This window comes from Phacochoerus africanus, chromosome 8 (assembly GCF_016906955.1).
Source record: "Phacochoerus africanus isolate WHEZ1 chromosome 8, ROS_Pafr_v1, whole genome shotgun sequence".
Lineage (NCBI taxonomy): Eukaryota > Metazoa > Chordata > Mammalia > Artiodactyla > Suidae > Phacochoerus > Phacochoerus africanus.
This window is the reverse complement of record NC_062551.1, coordinates 96606501-96629894: the sequence shown is the minus strand read 5'-3', so window position 1 is coordinate 96629894 and position 23394 is coordinate 96606501. Positions and strand designations below refer to the sequence as shown.

The 23394-nt window shown below is 40.8% G+C and overlaps 1 protein-coding gene across 4 annotated transcripts in view; it reads right to left on the bottom strand.

Moving 5' to 3' along the window:
• SPIRE1 (spire type actin nucleation factor 1) overlaps nucleotides 1-23394 on the bottom strand; it is a 180378-nt gene that overhangs the window by 70090 nt on the left and 86894 nt on the right. For all 4 annotated transcript variants that reach the window (XR_007136624.1, XM_047793645.1, XM_047793646.1 and 1 more), the window contains 2 exons: nucleotides 14238-14471; nucleotides 10472-10597 (listed from right to left, as the gene is read on the bottom strand). Coding sequence is in view for 3 of the 4 variants with exons in the window: in XM_047793645.1 (XP_047649601.1) it covers nucleotides 10472-10597; nucleotides 14238-14471 (360 nt within the window). In the remaining variant the exon portion in view is untranslated. The remainder of the gene's footprint in view (nucleotides 1-10471; nucleotides 10598-14237; nucleotides 14472-23394) is intronic.

Here is a 23394-nt window from a genome sequence, read left to right as displayed (position 1 = left end):
CTACGCCAGAGCCACAGCAACGTGGGATCCGAGCCGCGTCTGCAACCTACACCACAGCTCACGGCAACGCCGGATCGTTAACCCACTGAGCAAGGGCAGGGACCGAACGCGCAACCTCATGGTTCCTAGTCGGATTCGTTAACCACTGTGCCACGACGGGAACTCCCTGTGTTTTGGTTTTGTTGTTGTTGTTGTTTTGGTTTTTAGGGCCATACACGTGGCTTATGGAGGTTCCCAGGCTAGGGGTCTGATCAGAGCTACAGCTGCTGGCCACAGCCACAGCCACAGAAACGCTGGATCCTTAACCCACTGAGTGAGGCCAGGGATCAAACCTGCAACCTCATGGTCACTAGTCAGGATTCTGCTGTGCCACAATGGGAACTCTCCTTTCAGCTTTTATACTCATCAACTCTTCACACCTATAAACATGCAGTGATGATCATTATAAAAACAATCATTAAAATATGAGACAATAATCACAAATTATATTGCAAAAGCTCTTTTCCTAATAAATACAAATCAATAAGACCAATACTCAATTAGAAAAATGGGCCAATATGAATACGCAATTAACAAATACAGATAGCTCTTAAGCATATGAAAAGCTACTCAATCTCATTCATAATAAGGAAAATGTAAACTAAAACTTTGAGAAACATTTTCACTTCTCACTTAGAAAATACATTCATGAAGACGTAAAAAAATAAGACACTTTTACACTTTTCCAAGGAGAGTATCAATTAGTAAACCTCTATGGAGTTCAGTTTCATAATATTTCATGAATATTATAAATGCACAGTTCCTCTGGCCCAGCAATCCTACTTTTAGGAATCTGTCTTATATACACAATCACACTCGTGAAAAATAGGTTAAATGCTATCCACTGCAGCATTGTTTGTAAATAGCAAAAGACTGGAAGTGACTTACTATTGTCAATAGAGAACTTGTCAATAAATCAATTATAGTTTATCCACACAACAGAATATCATACAAAAGGAAAGGTTCAGAACATCATTAAAAAGGAAGAAAAAAATACTGATATGTCTTGGTTAGTTATACACGAATCATCTCTGTAAGGACAAAGAAGAAATGAACAGTATCTGCTGCCTGCAGGGGAGACATGGTGTGGCCAGGGAGACAGAGTTTGTAAAAGGGTGCGCTTACTATAAGACTTCTGCGCTCCGAGAGTGGAAACATCTGAATTTTTTATTTGTTAAGATAAAATTAAGTAAATTCAAAGTTACTAGATGTGAAAGGTAGAAGAGTTCTGGCATGATCTTTTACATAAAAGATTCCTCTGAAGCATCTTAGCAGAGCAAGTAGTGACAAAGGCAAAGAAACCTAAGGGCAGAAGCGGTAATTTCACAACTGCTGAAGAGGTGAGCCCTGTGTACATTTACTAACATTCACAAAATAACAAACTGAATAGAAAAAACAGACACAGACAAGGACCCTAAGAAGTCACAAATGATAGATGATTTAATTAAAATGAACAAATGGCAATCTTATAAAGAGACATCTGGTGGTAGATTCTTTCAAAAAATATGTGCACCACTTAGAGGAACAGAAATCTGTTTTGGCTCTAGGGAGAAATTTCCAGTTAACTTAAATGTCATTGTGGTTTTATTATTGGAGGTGTTGTGAGCAGACATGACAGGGATAGGCCAGGAATATAGGAAAGCTAATCAAAATATACTTCAACATGTGAACGAGACAGAGATCTTGAGGCTTTATCTCTGTGAGTACATTCAAGCAGAAGACAATGTGAAGTCATGTCATGTCTCAGGAATCAGTGTGTTAACTGGCAATGACACTACACTATAGGTGGGCTTGGATGTTAAGAGATACTGAGTGCGGAGTTCCCGTCATGGCTCAGTGGTTAACGAATCCGACCAGGAACCATGAGGTTGTGGGTTCGATCCCTGACCTTACTCAGGGGGTTAAGGATCTAGCGTTGCCGTGAGCTGTGGTATAGGTTACAGATGTGGCTCAGATCCCACGTTACTGTGGCCGTGGCGCAGGCGGGCAGCTATAGTTCCAATTAGACCCCTAGCCTGGGAACCTCCATATGCCAAGGGAGCGGCCCTGGAAAAGGCAAAAAAAAAAAAAAAAAGGGAGAGATACTGAGTGGGAAATATTTACATTTGATTTTTTTCAGCCAATTATAGGTTATAAAATGTGGTTATCTGATTTAGAAAAACAGACAAAAGATGATTTCATGCACAGGAGAGGAAAAAAACATAAAAAAACAAAAAGGCAACCTCTGGAATGGGAGAAAATAGTTGCAAATGATGCAAATGACAAGGGCTTAATCTCCAAAATACACAAACAACTCATACCAATCAACAATAAAAAAAAAAAACAACCAGTTGAAACATGAGCAGAAGACCTCAACAGACGTTTCTTCAAACAAGACATACAGATGGCCAGTAGGCACATGAAGAAATGCTCAACATCACTAATTATTACAGAAATGCAAATCAAAACTAAAATGAAGTACCACCTCACAACTGTAAAAATGGCCATCATTAAAAAGTCTACAAAAAACAAATGCTGGAGAGGGTGTTGGAGCAAAGGGAACCCTCTTCCACTGTTGGTGAGAATGTAAACTGGTACCACTGTGGAAAACAGTATGGAGATTCCTCAAATACAGAACTACCAGAAGATCCAGTAGTCCCACTGCTGGGCATACATCTGCCCCTCCCACACTCTGGTTTACAGACACCTCCTTCACGTCCTCATCTCCTACTGCAAGATCCATTTCTGGTGTTTGTCACTATTTCTAAAACATTAAAAAGGAGCACTAATCCCAATTCTTCCTCTCACCACTGGCAGCTGATTTATTATAGTTTGTTTAACTGTGCTTCAGTTTTCCTCCCTAGGAAATGAGGTGGAGGCATGCAGTAGTACTCCGCACCTAACAGGACTACGTGCTCACAGATGCAACAAACAAGAGACACACGGGGATTATAAATGTCTAGGTGAAGTGACATAAATTGCTTGAATTCAGAGCCACTGCTGAGTGGAAATCTTTTAAAAGTTAATAAAAATCAAATAGTACTCAGATGCCTGACCACTGCGTGAGGAAGGCATGGGAGAAACCATGAGGGAGGCTCTGTGTTCAGAGACGAGTCAGGAGAGTCAACATTCAAAATAGGTGGTAAGAAGTCAGATCTACAGTATATGAACCATGGATCCTCAAGGTCATTCAACAGTGATCAAATATCCACCGAGGCCCTACTACACTGCAAATACAACAATGAATTGGAGAGAACAGGTCTCTGTCTTGAATGAAAATATAGCCCAGGGGCAGATATCAATGAGTAAAAAAGGACAGACTGTGCCGGCTGCCAGCAAGGAAATATAGGGGTAACTGACTTGAAAGAAAAAGGCCGAGTGCAGGCGCTTAAGATGTTGAGGGGAGGCCTCAGAGGCCTCAGGCAGCTGAAGACTGAAGGATGCAGATGAAGAACCATAAACAAGAGAGTGAATGAACATGGAATTTATCAGAGGAGTTTAAGATGTCAACAAGAAACTGAATCAGCAAGTACCACAGGTGCAGCCACACTTGAGATGAGAGCAAAGATCATTATAAAGGGGTAATCAGAAGTGATAATCGACACTGGGAGGGCCCGCCGTGGAGGACATCCAAGATGGCTTACTTAACTCTCAAAGACCAAGGGGCTGCACCTCCAACCTGGGTTCCTATGTGTGGTACAAGAAACTGAAGAGGAGAGAAAATTTTCATCACTTTGAGCACACTATCTTCTACGAAAATTAATGACTTTAAAAATCTGTTACATGTCTCCTAATTTAGAGTTCTTATTACGGCATGAACATATAATGTTTCATAATGCTCAATTACTTTGCTGTTCTTTCACTTGTGGCTAATACTACCAAATTAGGAATTTCCTCTTTACAGGGAGTTGTTTACCATTAGATTTTAAAATACAGATGTCCTAGTCCCCACTGACATTAAGTACAGCAGTAATGTCAACATCGAGTGTTCCAGCTCAATACTAACAACACAGTTTTCCTGTAAAATCTATCTCAAATTTAAAGTATAAAACAGCATAAAATATAAAATAATTTATAACTTCATAGTATGTTACTGGGAGTGCACTTAAAATGTTTATCTGTATGCATTTTGCCTGCACAAAACAAAACTGGTACAAAAATAAGGAAAATCTTGCTACATGAATAGAATACTTAGTCATGTGAATTATACTTTCTGCAGAGAATTTTATGACTAGAAGGAACCACTGCATATCTAATTGCCCCCTCTTCTCTTTTTAAAGTTAAGTAAACAGGAATCTAGTAAAGGCTATTATTTGACCTAAGTAGTCACAGGAATAATGAGCAGAAGAATATGATTTACCAACAATAAAGGGGCTTTTAAAAGTGACTGGTGTTGATATAAATACTTTAAAAATGAAAAAAAAAATGAGTTATTTGCTTGGGAAAAAGGGCTCTTTGTCAAAAGAAAGATTCTTCTTAACCAGAGTACTTCCCTGATACATCAAGTTTATTCTACTATAGTAGACAGAGTTATACCATTACTGTGAAACAAAGTATTTCCTAGAAAATGGGGCTGGGGTACACTACACACCTCAGCATGGAGATGGTGATGTTTAGAGCACTCAAGGAACATACTGGAATCAATCAACCTTCTTTCTAGTCTTAAAATAATTTTACTCCCATCTTGGACATTTCAATGCCACTCTTGCCTTTGCCCGTTTCCCACACCCTTCTTTCCCACCCTGCTCAGAAGGCTATATGGAAGTGACACATGCACTTTCCTTCAGGGCCTCTCTTCAGCTTTGTCCCAGTACAGTTTGTTGCAGGGGTCTTTGCCAGGAAGGAGTGCAGAGTGAGGGTGGAAACCTGGCGTGAGAAGTGCTGAGAACTCTCAACCATGTGAACCTCTAAGCTAAGCCTCAATTCACTCATCTGCCCAGTAAGAGGTACAGGACTATTCAGGGGGTTAAATGAAGTAGGCCACAGTGGCTACTGGATAGCCACAGGGATACACAACCCAGGAAAGCAGCAGGGATTCAAGTTTGAGGAAGCGATAAATAATTTCATTTAATAATAACAAAATCAGGAACTGAGGATCAAAAACTACTGGACAGCAATGAATTAAAGCACACTACCATTACTATAATTTCCTTCTTCCCATTAAAATACTTTACACTTGAAATTGCCAAGCTACTTCTCCACTGCCCACTGCTCACGCTCACTAGCCCCACTGGCTGGCCAGGTCTGGACACTGGTGGGTCCCTGGCCCAGGGGCACAGGCTGCCTCTTCTCTCATACAACCTGACGCACCAAGTGGATCGCTCAGACAGTCCCTCCATCTACATTTACATACAAGCATATCAAATTGCTTATGAGATACGAGAATATGCATTCACTTACAAGGATATCAAATTACTTTTGAGACAACAGTGACAGCAGGCCTATCCAAATCTTCTCTATCATTTGGAAAACAACCTTAAAGGATCTCATTCATTGTTTTAAAAGGAAATCATCACATCATGAAAAGAGATTAGAATGAAAATGAATTTTCTTTCTAAATAAATAGATGAACTACAAAGCCTTACGCTCTGTAAAGTAACTAGGTCTGATAAATGCAATGACCACTTTATAGAATAATTATACACTTGGAAATAGATTATGGGATTTATATTTTAATAAATTTCCAACTGAGCATATAAGAAATTTAATATAATTACTTTTGGTCTATCAAATCAAGAACATTATCAGCAACTGAGCTCAAATGTTCTAAGATCTTACCCTAATTTTATACATGCACATACAGAGAAGGTTGCTTAAAACATTACTGATAATCAGATAATCAACTTGTTGAATCAGAGGTTATTATTTTGAAAATTCCAATTGATATACTCTAACTCAAAGTCACAAAAGAAAGACTGTCTGATTCTTAAAATGTGTATTTGGAGATCTTCAGAAAAAAATACTAAATTAGCAGAGTATTTTATTATTAGTGTGAAGCTAGCACTTTTTAGGTTAAAGGTTAAAATGACTAACATATGCCAGGAGTTAATATGTATGAAAATGTTTTATAATTTCAAGAAAACTGCATACATTGAAGAGGAAAAGGAAACCCATTTGTACCCTATAAGACTTTATTCCTAAAACCTCAGTATTGAGAGGTAATTTATATACCATAAAATCTGCAATTAAATGATACAAAATGTTCCTAAGTGTTAAGATTTCTATGTATTCTGGGAGTTCTTGTCGTGGTGTAGCAGAAACGAATCCGACCAAGAACCATGAGGTTGCAAGTTCGATCCCCGGCCTCGCTCAGTAGGTTAAGGATCCGGCGTTGCTGTGAGCTGTGCTGTAGGTTGCAGACGCAGCTCAGATTCCACGTTGCTGTGGCTCTGGCATAGACTGGTAGCTACAGTTCCGATTACACCCCTAGCCTGAGAACCTCCATATGCTGCAGGTGAGGCCCTAAAAAAAAAAAGGACAAAAGACCAAAAAAAAAAAAAAAAAGATTTCTAAGTATTATATGGCTTATATTCTCAAGACACAATATTGAATGAATTTCGGTGTAAATTTCAAGAATGGAAAGATCACTCAAAGATCTCACCTATACTCCATAAAACTTCTTGTATTTAATAGCAATGTCTTGGCGAAAATGTTTCTAATGGAAAAGTTTCAAACTTAGCTTCTCTCAACCAGAAGAAAATTTTGGAAGTTCTAAAGACACATGGACATAATCCCTAAATTATTTCAGTTCGACAGACATTTCTAGAGTGTTCCTAAGTGCACACACTACAATAAGTCACTGATGTGAAAATAATTTAAAACACAGTCATTTATCTCAAGAAGTATCTGGTCCAGCTGTGGAGAAAAAGTCTGAAGACACGAGCATATAACTCCCACAGAGTATGAGAAGTGGAAGCCTGAAGGGCATACAAGCCCCCAAGGAAGTGAAGGACCTAAAACTGTTAGAGGTGTGGGGAAGTAATATGGAGTAGGTTTAGATGGGCAAACAGAAGATTACCAAGCAGACAAGGGGATGAGGGAATGCCGAGCAGAAAGAACAGAACGTGCTCAGGTAACAAATATATAACAAGCATGATGTATTCAGAAACTGGGAGTTCCTGCTGTAGTGCAATGGGATTGGTGGCATCTTGGGAGTGCTGGGAAACAGGTTCGATCCCCTGCCCAGCACAGTGGGTTATGGGTTAGGTGTTGCCAAAGCTGCAGCTTAGGTTGGAGCTGCAATTCAGATCTGATCCTTGGCCCGGGAACTCCATATTGGAGGCAGCGAAAAAAATAGAAAGGAAAAAAAAAGGAAAGAAAGCAACCGGATAATTTTGACTGGATAGTGTAAAATGCAAAGCAGGTAGACTTGAAAAGGAGAATAAAAACACAAACACGTGAAATGCCATGAAGGCTTCATGTGTATTGTAATGTAGTTTACTTTGACTCTACCACCATGCTAATCAGGAAGCAAACTGCTGTGCTGAGTTGCAGGTGTCCAGTGGTCAGGAAGGATGAGCCAAACTGAACATAACAATCACAGCTTTATCTCCTTACTGCAGCAGTGCAAACAAGAGGCCGAAAAGGATGTTTTGCTCCTTGTGTTCCATTTTCCCCTCAGGATGGCACTGGGTGAAGGTCAGGTGGCACGCAGTGCAGGCGGGGGAAAGTCTCAGTGTGGAAGAGCCCTGGACCCGGGGCTGGTGGGAAGGAAGGAGGCAAGGCGAGTGCCCCAGCCAAGGTCCTTCTAGCAAGGTCCTCACCTGCTCCTTTTGGGTGAGGAGTGCAGGTGTATGTGTGCACGTGGCCTGCCTCCAAGTCCTTGCAATCCCTTCCAGAAAGCCAGAGTGCAGCGCACAAGTCCCACATGGAGACACCAGTCTGCCCCACGAGGCCTACCGGGGAGAGTAGGCAGAGCGTCAGGCCTGGAGGATCACACAGAGGTTGGGGCTGGAGCCAGATTCATAGGTCGTATCTGTGATCTACAAGAATCACCCACCGACAAAGTGGAAGATGAAGTGGGCAGAGAGAACCTCCAGTGATAAGACTAGCAGAAGACTGTGTCATAATCTAGGCTGGACATGTGAAGCTGAACTCCTGATAAAGTGACTAAACCTAATCCACACAGGACAAGAAGAAAAATCTAAGAAGGCTGATAAACCAGAAGAAAATGGGGGAGTCAAATGACAAGGTGGGTATGGGCAGCAGTGCCAGAAAGAGCTCAAGGGCAGGAGTTACAGTTGGAGGAAAGGAGTGCCAGCCAGGTTTCCAAGGTGGGATGACAGCAGGTGATCACAAGGACCAGGCCGTGTCCAGGCAAGCAGAGTGCTGAAGGAGACGAGCAGTCAACAATGCAAAGCCAGGGTTTCTTTTTGTCAAACAAGTCAGTCAAGATGACAGCAGATGACAGTGACAATGGGTTCAAGAATAACAGAAGTGGGAAGCTCCCATGAGGTGCAGCAGGTTAAGGTCACAACTGCAGTGCAGCTTCAATCCCTGGCCCAGGAACTTGTACATGCCACAGGTGTGGCAGTACACATAAATATATAAAGAGTACCAGAAGTGGGTGGTACCCATGAGGTTTGGGTACAAGTCTGAGGAGTCACTGTTGAGAAGCAGCAGAGAGGTCAGTACCCCACCAAAGTCCAGAGATGAAGACAGGGAGGACAGAACAGCTTCCCACAAGGGGGAGGCAAGAGAGCACTAGCTCTGGGGGATGGAGTGCTCTGAGAAGAGCCTGAGGGTACTGAGGAGTTCTTTTTTAAAATGGAGCAGAGTTTCTAGAAAGAAGAACGGAACGGTTGGACAGAAATCAGCAAAGTAGGGAATCAGAGTAGGAGATGAGGAAAGAGGACAGAACTGGTATCTCTAAGACCTGGATGTGGGGTGGCACTGGAGGGTGACAGGGTGGAGTATGGCTGGAACCCTGACCTTGAGGTCCCTGGACAACCAGGGCTTGGCCGGTCTCTCTGGGCATCACTAGAGCCACCAATGCTTCAAACACTCATATTCTTTTACTCCACTCGTGAAACTTTTATTTAATCTCTTTCTGGAAATATGTTTGGCAAAGTTTTTGTCAAGAACAAAAAAAAAATTTAAGCTCACTAGAATAGAAAAAATTAATACTGTTCTTTAAGCTCAGAAATGATTCCTAACACTGTCTGTGTTGGAAAGACTGTAAGAGCTCATTTAATTTTCTTTAACCCCACAGGACTACACTCACATCCTAAAAATGACACTAGCCTCTCTGGAGAAGGCAATCTCAATTCCAATGAGTTGGGAAAGATAATTACAACCTTAAAAAGTCATCTTTTCTACAATTTAATAAACCTTTACTGAGGATGTGCTTTCAGATGTTTACTCTGAAGCTTTTAATTGGACCCTCTGTCCTCTGGTTCTGCTCAGGAGGAAAAGCTAGCCCATGATACATTTATAATTATTCTTCAACTAACATTTAGTTCAGCTTTTCCACCTTTTGAACACTTTCCTCTTGGATCCAATTCTATTAATTCCATAAAAAACAGACATCACTTTCATTAGCCTATTTTAAAAAAAAACAAAACAAGACAGAGAGAGAGAGAGACTATAGTATCCTGGTTAGGACTAAGGAGGAATGCTTGGAGCTCTTATTGAGACATATAAAGCAGATTTATTTAAGGTGATTTATCAAGTGTGATCTATCTGAGATATCCAAAACTTACTTATTACCAGAGCTAATTAGTTTTCCTTGACTACTATAGGTTAGTACTTTCCTTCCTCCCTTAAACATCCTATATGTGTCCCCCCCCAAACTGTATGTCATCATAAGTTTTAAACTAATGTTTCTGATAAACTCCATACTTCAGGCACAAAAGAAATGACACCCACCACCGATCACATACTGAGCTCTTACTATATGCCAAGTGCTTTACAAAGATCTCAAGAGTCTTCACTACATGCCTGTGGGATGTAAAACCATGGTTTCACCTTTAACTCATAAACACTGATAAATAATAAATAAAATAGATTCTGGATTATCTGAGTATTAATTCTCATGCCCTACGTTAAATATTTAATGAAATTCACTATAAAAGTTAAATTATCAGATGTGTAGCTTCCTTTCTGAGTCCTTATCCCTTCCTGAAAGATACACTAAAATGTTTTAAAATAGACAAAGGAAGAAAGAGGAAGTGGAAGAAAAAGGGTGAGAAGCAAGTCATATGGGAAACTGACTAAAACAGGTCAGTAGTATTACTTTCCATTTATAAGGAAGTTTTATGAAAATCTGTGTTATAAAATGGATTCACATAGTAACATTTTACACAACAAATTTAATTTTGCCTATGTTGCTTCTTTCCTGAATAGTTTTCAGTACTGATCAGAAGGATGTCAATATATTGTAAATTATACAATGGGTAATGTTGAAAATTCAGGTTTCAACAATACCAATAATCTGGAAAGCAGTGGTACTTACCTCTTTCGCACTTTTAATTTTAGTCAGAAATGTATGCAGCTCCATTGTCTCTGCAAACAGTGCCCGACATACTGCCTGATAATGATTTGGTGCCTCTGATTCAGTTGGGAGGTGAGCAGCACATAACTATAGAAGAGGAAAATAATGGTGCTTTTTTATTATTTGTAGGGGTTTTATATCCTAAAAACAGACACAGCCAGTATTTTTGTATTTTCATATCGGATAGCAAGGCAATTCCAAAATTCCCGTCACCCAAAGCTTAATGCATCACAAGACCATCAGTAAAGTTCATACAATTGTATGGAAAAAGTGGTCCAGTAACTAACATACACCCCACAACACAGATGGGCTCACTAAAATTAGTCAGCTTCTACTTGAAAATAATGGGACATATGTACAAGTTTTGGTTAGGAATAGAAAGGGAACTACCCAATTAAGGGTTTTGATCACAACTCAGGTATTTTAACAGCTAGCATTTACTGAGTTATTTATTAGACCAGGTACTATACTTGACATGTCATTTACACAGCATAATATTATTTACTCTTCAAAGTAACCCTGAATTAGCACCATTTTATAGCAAAGCAGGAGTTAAGTGACTTGTCCACAATCAAGCTAACATGACAGAGAAGAAGGATTCAACACAGTCCTATTGAATTCTGAAGCCTAGGCTCATTCTACTACACATTGAATTGTATAATTTCGTAAAAAGAATGTCAGGAAGACATGTGGCCCACTAGGAAGATCCTCACCAGTAGATGCAGAGTAGAGGAAAGGGGGCAGAGGGTAACCACTGATACCTCCAGTCCCAAGGTCCTTCACGCATAACCCCTACAAAACTACTTGTGGCTTAAAGTCACAATTTAACATCAAGCACAACAATTCAGAACAGTCAAACACAATTTATTAGATTGGAAAAACATCCTATTAAGAGTCTAGTGCATTGGGATAATTTTATCTTTCTGTAAAATAATAATTTTGTATCTGTACAACAACTATGCTTTAAGGTACTTCATTTGCATTAAAAAGTTGTTAGTTCTCCCTTATTTGTTACTACTTTCAATAAATTTTACATTAATATAAGTACTGAAAATATACATTATATTTTAATAACTTGATTCTATCTTCAATAAAAACACATCCTCAGGAAAATATTTTGAGTTTCAGGAAGAAACTTTCTCCACAGCACCAAAATCAGGCTAAGAATTGATTCATCAGGAGCATGAAAGGCAAAAATCTCACAAGTTTAATTATTTACAGAGGAACCAATGAACAGAGAATATATTTTTCACTCAATTACTCTTGTATGCAGGAAACAGCTTCCCATATGGAATTAACATTTCCAAGGTTATGAAAGGCAACTGCTAGGACTTTCACTCTTATCTAACTAATCCCACAACTTTATATTCCAATTATACTTGTGAAACATGGCATAACATTTTTTACTGTAATTCCCAGTAAGAAATACATTTTAAATAAGGATTCAAACACAGGTATATGTACATGTTTTATACACAAAAATTTCACAGGACAAAACTTGTGTAAGTTTCAATTGATTTTAATTGATTTCACAACCCACTAACAGGCTGTGCTCTAAAACTTGAAAAGAACTGATGTAAAAGGCTAAAAATTTTTTTTGGCTGAACTGGTGGCATGTGGAAGTTCCTGGGCCAGGGACTGAACTCATACCACAGTTGCAACCTGTGCCACAGCTGTGGCAACGCTAGATCCTTAACCAGTTGTGTTACACACAAACTTCTTAAAATGCTTTTTTAATGCATACGACATGATCTTATATAGAGAAAATCCACAAAACCATTAGAACTAAGAAGCAATTTTAGCAAAGTTATGGGATACATGGTCAACGCACACAAAAAGGTATATTTCTATAAAACACCAATGAACAATCAGAAAATGAAATTTAAAAAAAAATACTGTTTTATAATATCAAAAAATACTAAGGAGGGAGTTCCCATTGTGGCTCAGCAGTAATGAACCCGACTATTATCCATGAGGATGCAGGTTCAATTCCTGGCCTCGCTCAGTGGGCTAAGGATCTGGCTGACCTCACCTATACCATAAGCTGTGGCATGGCATAGGTCACAGACATGGCTTGGGATCTGGCCTTGCTGTGGCTGTGGTGTAGACCAGCAGCTACAGCTCCAGTTTGGCTCCTAGCCTGGGAACTTCCATATGCCAAGGGTGCAGCCCTAAAAAGACAAAAGACCAAAAAAAAAAAAAATAGAATGAGACAATATAATAGTTCCGTTCAAATGCTGAATGTCCAAGAATTTTTGCTTTATAATTTAACATATTTAACATCTTGTAAGACTTCAAAGACTCCCTAGCCCTTATCTTCCAAATGTGTGATATAGGAGAGCAATCTGGCCATGCCATCTCTCATCTGACTGGTTAATCTACTGACATGACTGGAGAGGGGTGTCCCCCCCTCCTTCACCACTCATGTTCTCCTATCCTCCACATAACCACTAACCCACCACCAAAAAACAACCAGCTCCGTTTTAGAGGCACATGCAGTTTTGTTTCTTAGTGGAAAACCTTATACTCTTCACTAACTATTTACCATTGGTCTACAATGGAACTAATAGGTCATCTGTGGTCTGCAGAAAGATTATGTGTGTGTGTGTACACATATATATCATATATACATTTTAATAAACCTTAACATCTAGAAAATATAAACTGAATTAAATGTGTGAAGTTTCAATGTGTACAAAAATGAGGCTACTTTTCTTGTATACACAGTTGATTTAAAATGAGTATAAAAAGAGTATTAAAAGAACTCAAGAACATATCAGAATTTCCTAAGAATCACAACTGTATGGGCCCATTTCAGAGTTCCTAAGATTTATTATCCAAGAACGAGCAAGAAGCAGAGTGTACAGCAGAACACCTGAAAAGTACTTTCATGATTGCTCTCTTTGTCTCTGAAATTCTTAATGACAAGTTGGAAAACAATTGGTATAGAGCGAATACTGCTTGCAAAATCTAGGAAATATCAAATGCAAATATTTCTAAACAAGATGCTCTTTTAAGATTAATTTAACAAATTTGCCTTAATTTTAATCTCTGAGCATCTAGCCTTATATAAATTATGGCCTTAAAGTACACAGAAAATTTTACTTAAAGAGAAAAATTTAATTCAAGCTACAGAATTTATTTCATTACACATAAATACCACTGGATAGGATGTTCCTTTATGGTACAATGGGTTAAGGATCCAGTGCTGCTAGAGCTGTGGCAGAGGTTGCCACTGCAGCACAGGTTCCATCCCTTGCCCAGGAACTTCCATATGCCATGGCTATGGCCCAAAAACAAAACAAAACAAAACAAACAAAAAAACCACTGACTAGGTCAAGAAAATTAAATCGGTTGTAATACCTCAGCATCTGTATATAAATAAGCAGATCAAATTTATTATTTACTCCATAAAAAGGAAAAGACAGAAGTCTATTGAAGACATAATACCCAGTGAAGTAGGTGTACAATATATTATAATAAGGGGAATATAATAACTCAAAGTGCTTTTTCTGAAAGTTATGATTCAATCATAAAAAATTTATAATGCCAACAGTTCATTTTACCTTAAGCTATGAACAAATCACAAAATCAAGAGAATTTTAGTTCCTTATTCAATTCTTTTGTAGCTGAAGGTCCAGGAACTATTATCAAATGCTCAATCATCATCAATTTCTTAAAGTGAAATAACAACTCTTGAAAGAAACAGGTACTATTGTAACTTTACCTTCATGACGTCTCTATATGACCGGATAACTGAGGTTTTTCTCTTTTCATCGTCGTCCTCCTCCAGACCTTCCTCCGCAGCCTCATAGCCCTCATCATTGCTGCCATCAGCCTCTGCTGTGTTGGCCATGCCATCAATGAGCTGCTCCAAGGGAGGGCTCAATTCCCTTTCTTCATTTTCCTTCAAACCATAGTCCAAGGCCTTATAGATAATAATTCCCAAAGATTCAATAACCTAGCAACATTAAGGAAGGTGGTTAATGGAGAGGATTAAACAGTTTTATAGAACTAATTATAAGGCATAAAATATTTAGTATAATATCTAAGCTAGGTCTAATCTCTTCCATTTCAAAAACATGACAAATTAAATTTGAGGAGTTAGTTAATAAAAGCCTCACTTATGCATTAAAAATCCCAGATGGATTGTAAATTGGTGCAACCACTGTGGAAAACAGTATGGAGATTCCTCAGAAAACTAAGAATAGAACTACCACTTGATCCAGCAATCCCACTCCTGGGCATCTATCCAGAGAAAACCATGACTTGCAAAGACACATGTACTCCGATGTTCACTGCAGCACTATTTTCAATAGCCAAGACATGGAAACAACCTAAATGTCCATCAACAGAGGAGTGGATCCAGAAGAGGTGGTACATATACACAATGGAATATTACTCAACCATTAAAAAGAACGAAATACCAGCATTTTTAGCAACATGGATGGACCTAGAAATTATCATGCTAAGTATAAGTCAGCCATACAATGAGACACCAACATCAAATGCTTTCACTGACATGCGGAATCCGAAAAAAGGACAGACTGAACTTCCCTGCAGAACAGATGCTGACTCAAAGACATTGAAAAACTTATGGTCTCCGGAGGAGACAGTTTGGGGGGGTGGGGTGATGTGCTTGGGTTGTGGGATGGAAATCCTGTGATGATCATTATACAACTACAGATACAATAAATTCATTTGAGTAATAAAAAAATAAAATTAAAAAAAAATCCCAGATGGAAATCTTTGTATGATTTCTTCCAAACAGGATATAAACATACAAAAACCCTCTTCATGTTTTCTTGGGTTCTATACACTAAAATAAATACTCCCCATTTATATAAAATACCAGCCAGGTTGAGTTTCTACATTTCCAAGAGATATTTTTGACAACAGAGTTATCAAGGAATGCATCCTTTTTTGATTATTTGTTTGCTTTTTAGGGCCGTACCAGTGGCATATGGAGGTTCCCAGGCTAGGGCTCCAATTAGAGCCACAGCTGCCGGCCTACACCACAGCCACAGCAAAGCCAGATCCAAGCTGCATCAGCAACCTACACCGCAGCTCAAGGCAAAGCCGGATCCTTAACCCCACTGAGCAAGGCCAGGGATTGAACCTGCAACCTCATGGTTCCTAGTCAAGATTCATTTCTGCTGTGCCACAACGGGAACTCCCAAGGAACATCATATCCTTTCAGAACTCTTTTGCCAATGTTTATCAAATTAGGGATTTCATAAATATACCAAGGATCTGAGACCAAAAATTCAGTGACTGGTAGCAGCTAACTTAAGCTTAAACAAACAAACAAACAAATCTGTTCATAGCCATATATACACTGCTCATTGAGCTCCATTCAATTATTGGAGACGCATCTATCTCATACAAGGCAAACAAGAGACTTCCAGACTCTGAGCTTTCACTGTAGTGCACAGATAACCATCCCTGCCACTCACCAACTACCTCCTGGGAAACATGAGCCTGGCTTATGAACAATGATACACATCATTTCCTTGATATACTCTGATAAATGCTCCAGTCTTTGGCCAATACAGGGAATTCTACTTTATTCCTCAGCACTGTCTTCTTTTCCACTCATAAAAAAATCACAGATAAACAACTCTTAAAAAAAATACAATGCCAACAGTTCATTTTACCTCAGCTCTTTTGGAGGAAAGAGCACAGGCAATGAAGCCAAAGATTTACAATTTTCACCGCCTTTACTGCTAACCATTTGGCTTAAGGCAAATTATTTATTTTAGTAAGGCTTCTTACGTGTAAAATGTGTACTAATGATCTCTACATCTCATGGGGTTTTGTTAAGACTAAATGCATTCACTGTGCATGGAAGTATTTAGTACTTGGTTTCAAATAGGTACTGATCACATGTTATCTACCCCCTCCTCTGTCTCAACTCACTCTTTTCCAGTGTTTATCCAGTTACACACAAACATGCATATATCTTTCCTTCCCTTTATTCCATTTGTAGCTGTTCTCAATGCTGTGCTCTTTTTTTTTTTTTTTAAGTTGTTTATCTGGTATCAGAAAAAGGCAGTCAGAAATTTTGACAATGAGTTAAATACATAGAATCACTGACACCATATACTACAGCCCTTAAAAGCACTCAGGTGTTCACTCAAAAAATCTCTACAAAATCTGAAATCTATCTCATCAAGTAAAATAATTTTTTTCAATACAAGTTTCAAAATGAATCAAAGGTTTAAAAATTCCAACTTGAGTCTCCCAAAGCAACAGAAATAAAAGCAAAAATAAACCAATGGGATCTAATCAAACTGACAAGATTTGCACAGTAAAGGAAACCATAAAAAAAAAAAAAGACGGTGGTTAACGAATCCGACTAGGAACCATGAGGTTGCGGGTTCGGTCCCTGCCCTTGCTCAGTGGGTTAACGATCCGGCGTTGCCGTGAGCTGTGGTGTAGGTTGCAGACGAGGCTCGGATCCCAAGTTGCTGTGGCTCTGGCGTAGGCCGGTGGCTACAGCTCCGATTCAACCCCTAGCCTGGGAACCTCCATATGCCGCGGGAGCGGCCCAAGAAATAGCAACAACAACAACAACAACAACAAAAGACAACTTACAGAATGGGAGAAAATAGTTTCAAACGATGCAACCGACAAGAGCTTAATCTCTAAAATACACAAACAACTTTTACAACCCAACAGCAAAAAAGCCAACAACCCAATGGAAAAATGAGCAAAAGACTTGAATAGACATTTCTCCAAAGAAGATGTACAGATGGCCAAGAAGGACATGAAAAAATGCTCAACATCACTGATGATTAGAGAAATGCAAATCAAAATTACTATGATGCGCCATCATAATTGATACCATGCTGTACAGTAGAAAATGGACAGAACACTGTAAACCAGCTATAATGAAAAAAATAAAAAACATTATTTAAAAAAAAACTACTATGAGGTACCTGCCTCACACCAGTCAGAATGGCCATCATTAGTAAGCCCACAAGTAACAAATCCTAAAGAGGGTGTGGAGAAAAGGGAACCTTCCTGCACTGTTGGTGGGAATGTAAATTGATACAACTGCTATGGAAAACAGTATGGAGGTACCTCAGAAAACTAAATATAGAAGTACCATATAACCCAGCAATCCCACTCTTGGGCATATATTCCCACAAAACCTTCCTTGAAAAAGACACATGCACCCACATGTTCACTGCAGCTCTATTCACAACAGTCAAGACATGGAAACAACCTAAATGTCCACCGACAGATGAATGGATTAAGAAGATGTGGTACAGGAGTTCCTGTCATGGCACAATGGTTGACGAATCTGACTAGGAACCATGAGGTTTCAGATTCGATCCCTGGCCTCACTCAGTGGGTTGAGGATCCGACGTTGCCGTGAACTGTAGTGTAGGTTGCAGACACGGCTCGGATCCTGCGTTGCTGTGGCTCTGGAGAAGGCAGGCAGCTACAGCTCCGATTAGAGCCCTAGCCTGGGAACCTCCATATGCCACGGGAGCAGCCCTAGAAAAGGAAAAAGACCCCCCCCAAAAAAAAAGAAGAAGAAGAAGAAGAAGATGTGGTATATACATGATGGAATACTACTTAGTCATAAAAAGAACAAAATCATGCCATTTGCAGCAACACAGATGAAACCAGAGACTCTCATACTAAGTGAAGTAAGTCAGAAAGAGAAAGACAAATACCATAGGATATTGCTTATATCTGGAATCTAATATATGGCACAAATGAACCTTTCCACAGAAAAGAAAATCATGGATATGGAGAACAGACTTGTGGTTGCCAAGGGGGAGGGGGAGGGAATGGGATGGACTGGGAATTTGGGGTTAATAGATGCAAACTATTGCCTTTGGAATGGATAGCAATGAGATCCTGCTGTGTAGCACTGGGAACTATGTCTGGTCACTTGTGATGGGGCATGATAAAGTGAGAAAAAAGAATGTATACATGTAGGTGTGACTGGGTCACCTTGCTGTGCAGCAGAAAATTGACAGAACACTGTAAATCAACTATAATGGAAAAAATAAAAATCACTATAGAAAAAAATTCTCAACTTGCAGTGTTTAAAAAAGTTTTTTTTCTATTTCTCATTGAAAATATATAGTATTTTCCTTAGTTTTATGGTTCGACTGGAACTAGCCACTATTTTCAAAGTTGTTCTGTGTGACAATAAATCTTCTGAGTTCCAAGACAGCTAAGTACTACTTTGGTTACCTCTATCTGCAGACCAAACCTCCCTCAACACGATAACCCCATCTACCAATCTATCCTGGAGAAGGGACCTGCTCTGGTTCTCCCTGGCAGAAGGTCCACACTACCAGTGACTCTAACCACAAACAGCAATTTTAGGGCTTTCAGTTCAATGTCAACAGAGCCTAGCATTTTGCTACACGTGTAATAAAAATTTGTTGAGTCTAGAGTCAGCTAATATAATGAAAACCTTAGGTATCAAGAAAAAGTTAAACTATGTTCAGTATATTCTTTTTAATGCTGAGAAAATCTTGATGCAATTATTCTCATTCAGAAGTTACATTAAATTGAGAGTCTTACATGCTTGAATGAATCTAACCATCCTCTCCTCGAGCTGGTTGAAGAGGAAATAAAAGAAAACCACAACAAATGCCAACAGTCACAATGGCTTCCAACTTTAGCAAGGACCAGAGCTGCTTGGCAAGCTTCATCCTCAACTGTGCAGACCTCCAACATGCCTTCTGCCTCTCTGGGTCTCATAACTCTTCCTCATACTCCACTGCAAAATAGGCCACTAGATGAAAATTCACCCATTTTCCCACCTTGGAATGCATAATGTGAGGGAGTTCTCTTGTGGCACAGTGGATAAGAATCCAGCACTGTCATTGCAGTGGCTCGGGTTGCTCCTGTGGCACAGGTTTGACCCCTGGCCAAGGACTTTCCACATGCCGCGGGCATAGCCAAAAAACCAATTTACAACCTGGAAGGCATCTCCACTTACTTTGCCCTTCCTTCCTTTCCCACTAGAGTAAGCATTTCTGCTCCTATCAAAGTCAAACCTACCTTCCCTGAAAATGTCATGCAGCTCCAGACACAATCCCAGTGGGCACTCCCTTTCCATGCAAAACTTCTCAAAAGGGGCCATCTTATATGCAACGCCTCTCTTTTCTCTCCTTCCACTCACGGTTTAATCCACTCCAGTTTGGCATCTGATCTTTTTGTTTTGTTTTAAGGGCCACAGCTGCAGCATATGGAAGTTCCCAGGCTAGGGGTCAAGTCGGAGTTGCCAGCCTACACCACAGCCACAGGAATGCCAGATCCAAGCTGCATCTGCGACCTACACTGCAGCTCACAGCAATCCCAGGTCCTTAACCCACTGAGCAGGGCCAGGAATGGAACCCACGTCCTCATGGATACTAGTCAGACTCATTACCACTGAGCCACAACGAGAACTCACATATCTGATCTTCTGAAGCCCCTGAAACCAGAGGTAAAATCACAGTCTCAATATGCCAAAACTTTTTTTGGGGGGGGGCTTTTTGCCATTTCTTGGGCCGCTCCCGCAGCATATGGAGGTTCCCAGGCTAGGGGTCCAACCGGAACTGTAGCTGCCAGCCTATGCCAGAGCCATAGCAACACAGGATCCAAGCCGCATCTGCAACCTACACCACAGCTCATGTCAACGCCGGATCCTTAACCCACTGAGCAAGGCCAGGGATCAAACCCACAACCTCATGGTTCCTAGTCGGATTCGTTAACCACTGCGCCATGACAGGAACTCCACAATATGCCAAAACTTTTGAACAATTCTGTCCTCATCCCAAATGGCTGTTCAGTGGCATCAGACACAACTGACAAGAGCCATCTATTCCAAACACTCTGCACATCCGATTTCCTCTCAACTCTGCAGCTCTTCCTTCTCAACATGCCTGCAAGTGCCTTCTCCTGCAGCTGTTGAAATGATGGAGTTCCTCAAGGGGCACTGATGAAAGTCCGTGCCCTGGGGGGATTCCCCTTCACCATGTCCTTCAGGGATGTCCCAGAGAGGGGCTGACAGTGATGAAGCTGTACACTTATAAGTGCTGCCTGCATATTAGGCAGAACCATCTGTGGACCAGGCTGGAGCCTTCTCTTCTGTCAGCTGTCTGCAGAACTCCCCGCAAGGTGACAGGCATAGGCGAGGAAAGTCAAAGCCACTAGCAAGAGTGCATTTGGGTGATGCCTTCAGGGCCCCTCAGGGCGATCACATACATAACACTTTTGCTTGATCATGGATGCTCATCATCCCCAAATTCATAGCTAGAAGGGTCAAATAACACCCAGTTTACAATGGGCAGCTCCGGGCTCATGGTAACTCAGCAGCCCAGTGCTAAGCGAGTTAAGTGTTCAGTCTCTACTATGCCCAGTAGCAGGCCAAGAGCTATTTCTCAAAAGGAGAATAGCTATCCAAGGCGCTACTCCAGAATCCTAAGGGCCTGCACTGTGATTCACCTACTGGGGCCAAGGCTCCAGAGAGCATCGCCATCTGCCACCGACAACACAGGCACCATCACTCCTGCTGAAGCACATGGCCCAAGCGGCTGAGCAGCACTGCAGCAGCACTGCAGCTCTGAACTGCTGCAGAGCCTTTCCCTGTTCCAGCTCCTAATCAAAACTTGCAGCTTTCTGGGTCACTCAGTAAGTGGGCCAGAGCAATGCAACACATGAATGATTTTGGAGGAATATGTTGCCTTTAGAATCCCAAGAGGCCACCAGGCATTGTGCCACTTTTCTGGTTACAGAAAGGGACAGATGCAACAACTCAGCCTTCATCTCAGAAGGGGTATCCTGATATGCCCCACACCACTGGACCCCTAGAAATTTCACTAAATTTTTGTCAGATTTATTTCCCACTCCCTGACACATAAACGTCTTGCCAGTAAGTTTAGAACAGTTGCTATTCTTGATCACTGTGTCCTAGCAGCATTAACATCATGAACGTAATGTATGTATCTGGTGGAAGAGAAGGGCAATCAAGACCCCTATGAACCAAGTTCTGACACAGGACTGGAGAGGTGACCTACCCCTGAGTAGGTCAGGGAAGATGTATTGCTGGCTTTCCAGAAGAAAGAAAACTGCTCTGCTAGTCTTTCCTGACAGAGATGGAGAAAAAAGCATTTGTCAGATTGAGAGCTGCATACTAGAAATCCTAAGGGCCTGCACTGTGATTCACCTACTGGGGCCAAGGCTCCAGAGAGCATCGCCATCTGCCACCGACAACACAGGCACCATCACTCCTGCTGAAGCACATGGCCCAAGTGGCTGAGCACCTTGTATAAGGTGCTCAAGCAATGAAGCCACATCTGGTACAGCTGCTCCAATTGGAAGCCATTGCCTGATGAAGCTTATAATAACCTGATGTCATTCTCCAAGATCCATCACTCTTCTGAATAAGCCAGCAGGCAAGTTGATGGAGATGTGGTGGGAATCACCTCCCCTGCATCTCTGAAGTCCTCGGTGGTAACACTAATCTCTGCAATCCCTCCAGGAATGTGGTCCTGCTTTTGAGGTAGTATCCTCTTAGGCAGAGGCTATTCTACTTGGTCTTCCCCACTACATCAGCCCTTACTGTACAGGTCAGGGAACCAGTGTGGGGACTGTGCCAGCTAATGAATATATCTATTCTAATTTTGCTCTCAGAACTGAAAAAATAACTGGGCAAATAACCAGACTCAGGGTGGGTTCAGGAGTGAACTGGCCTCACTGTGGGATAGCCCTGAACTAAAACTCCACTGAGCCTCTGCCCTCCATGAGCCCTATTCTAACTGGAACACTGCAGGAATATTTTGAGTCTCCTAGAATCAGTGTCAGCTCAGAACCAGTGTCCAGCAGTCCCCCAAAGGTCTGATTATTGCCTTTGCTCCAGCACTCAGCTACCATGGTAAAAGGCTGAGGCCAAGATTAACAAGATAAATACTTAGCAGCTACTGGGATCCTCCTTCAAGGGGACCTGGCCTCTCCTTCATTCAAAGGGTTCTGGGTCTATAAACAGTTCTGGGAATTAACTGACTCTCTGTCTTTATGATTCAAAAAAAAAAAACAAAAACAAAAAAAACAAAACAGGAGTTCCCGTTGTGGCTCAGTGGTTAACGAATCCAACTAGGAACCATGAGGTTGCAGGTTTGATCCCTGGCCTTGCTCAATGGGTTAAGCATCTGGTGCTGCCATGAGCTGTGGTGTAGGTCACAGACACAGCTTGGATCCTGCGTTGCTGTGGCTCTGGTGTAGACCAGTGGCTACAGCTCTGATTAGACTCCTAGCCTGGGAACCTTCAAATGCCTCGGGTGCAGCCCTAGAAAAGACAGAAAAAAAAAAAAAAAGCTCTTGTTCACTTAACCTAGAATTTTTCTGTTTATACCTACCAAGTAAGAATTTAGTGGGATTCCTTCTTATCTACTTCACTGCTAAGAATACCATGATCAAGTAGCTAAATGCCATAGCGTCTGGGAGTCAGAGGATTCTAAATGCTGCTTTGACTCTGCAGTTTACCTTCCCTTGTGGGTGTGGGTAACTGCTGCCACTTGGCCTCTGCCACCTCAGGATCTGATCATTCCCACTGCATTTAGGTTTCCCCATTCAGTGAGTGCAGACACCTGCGCCTCTAACCTACAAAGAATGATCATAAAGCTCTGCAAGGATGCCAGGGCCCCTCTCATAGATTTACTTCTCACAGTCATGAGAAAGGTGTGTCTTCCAGACATTCCCAGGGTAGGTGAGTAAATCTTAAATGACAAATCCATTCTAATACTCCTGTTTCCTCATCTTGCTATTACTCACCTTTTCAACCGAATCTTCTTTTATTATCACTCATAAGCACTGCTGTCAACTATACTCGTTTCTTATTCTTTCTACACTTTTTCCCTGTGCTATTA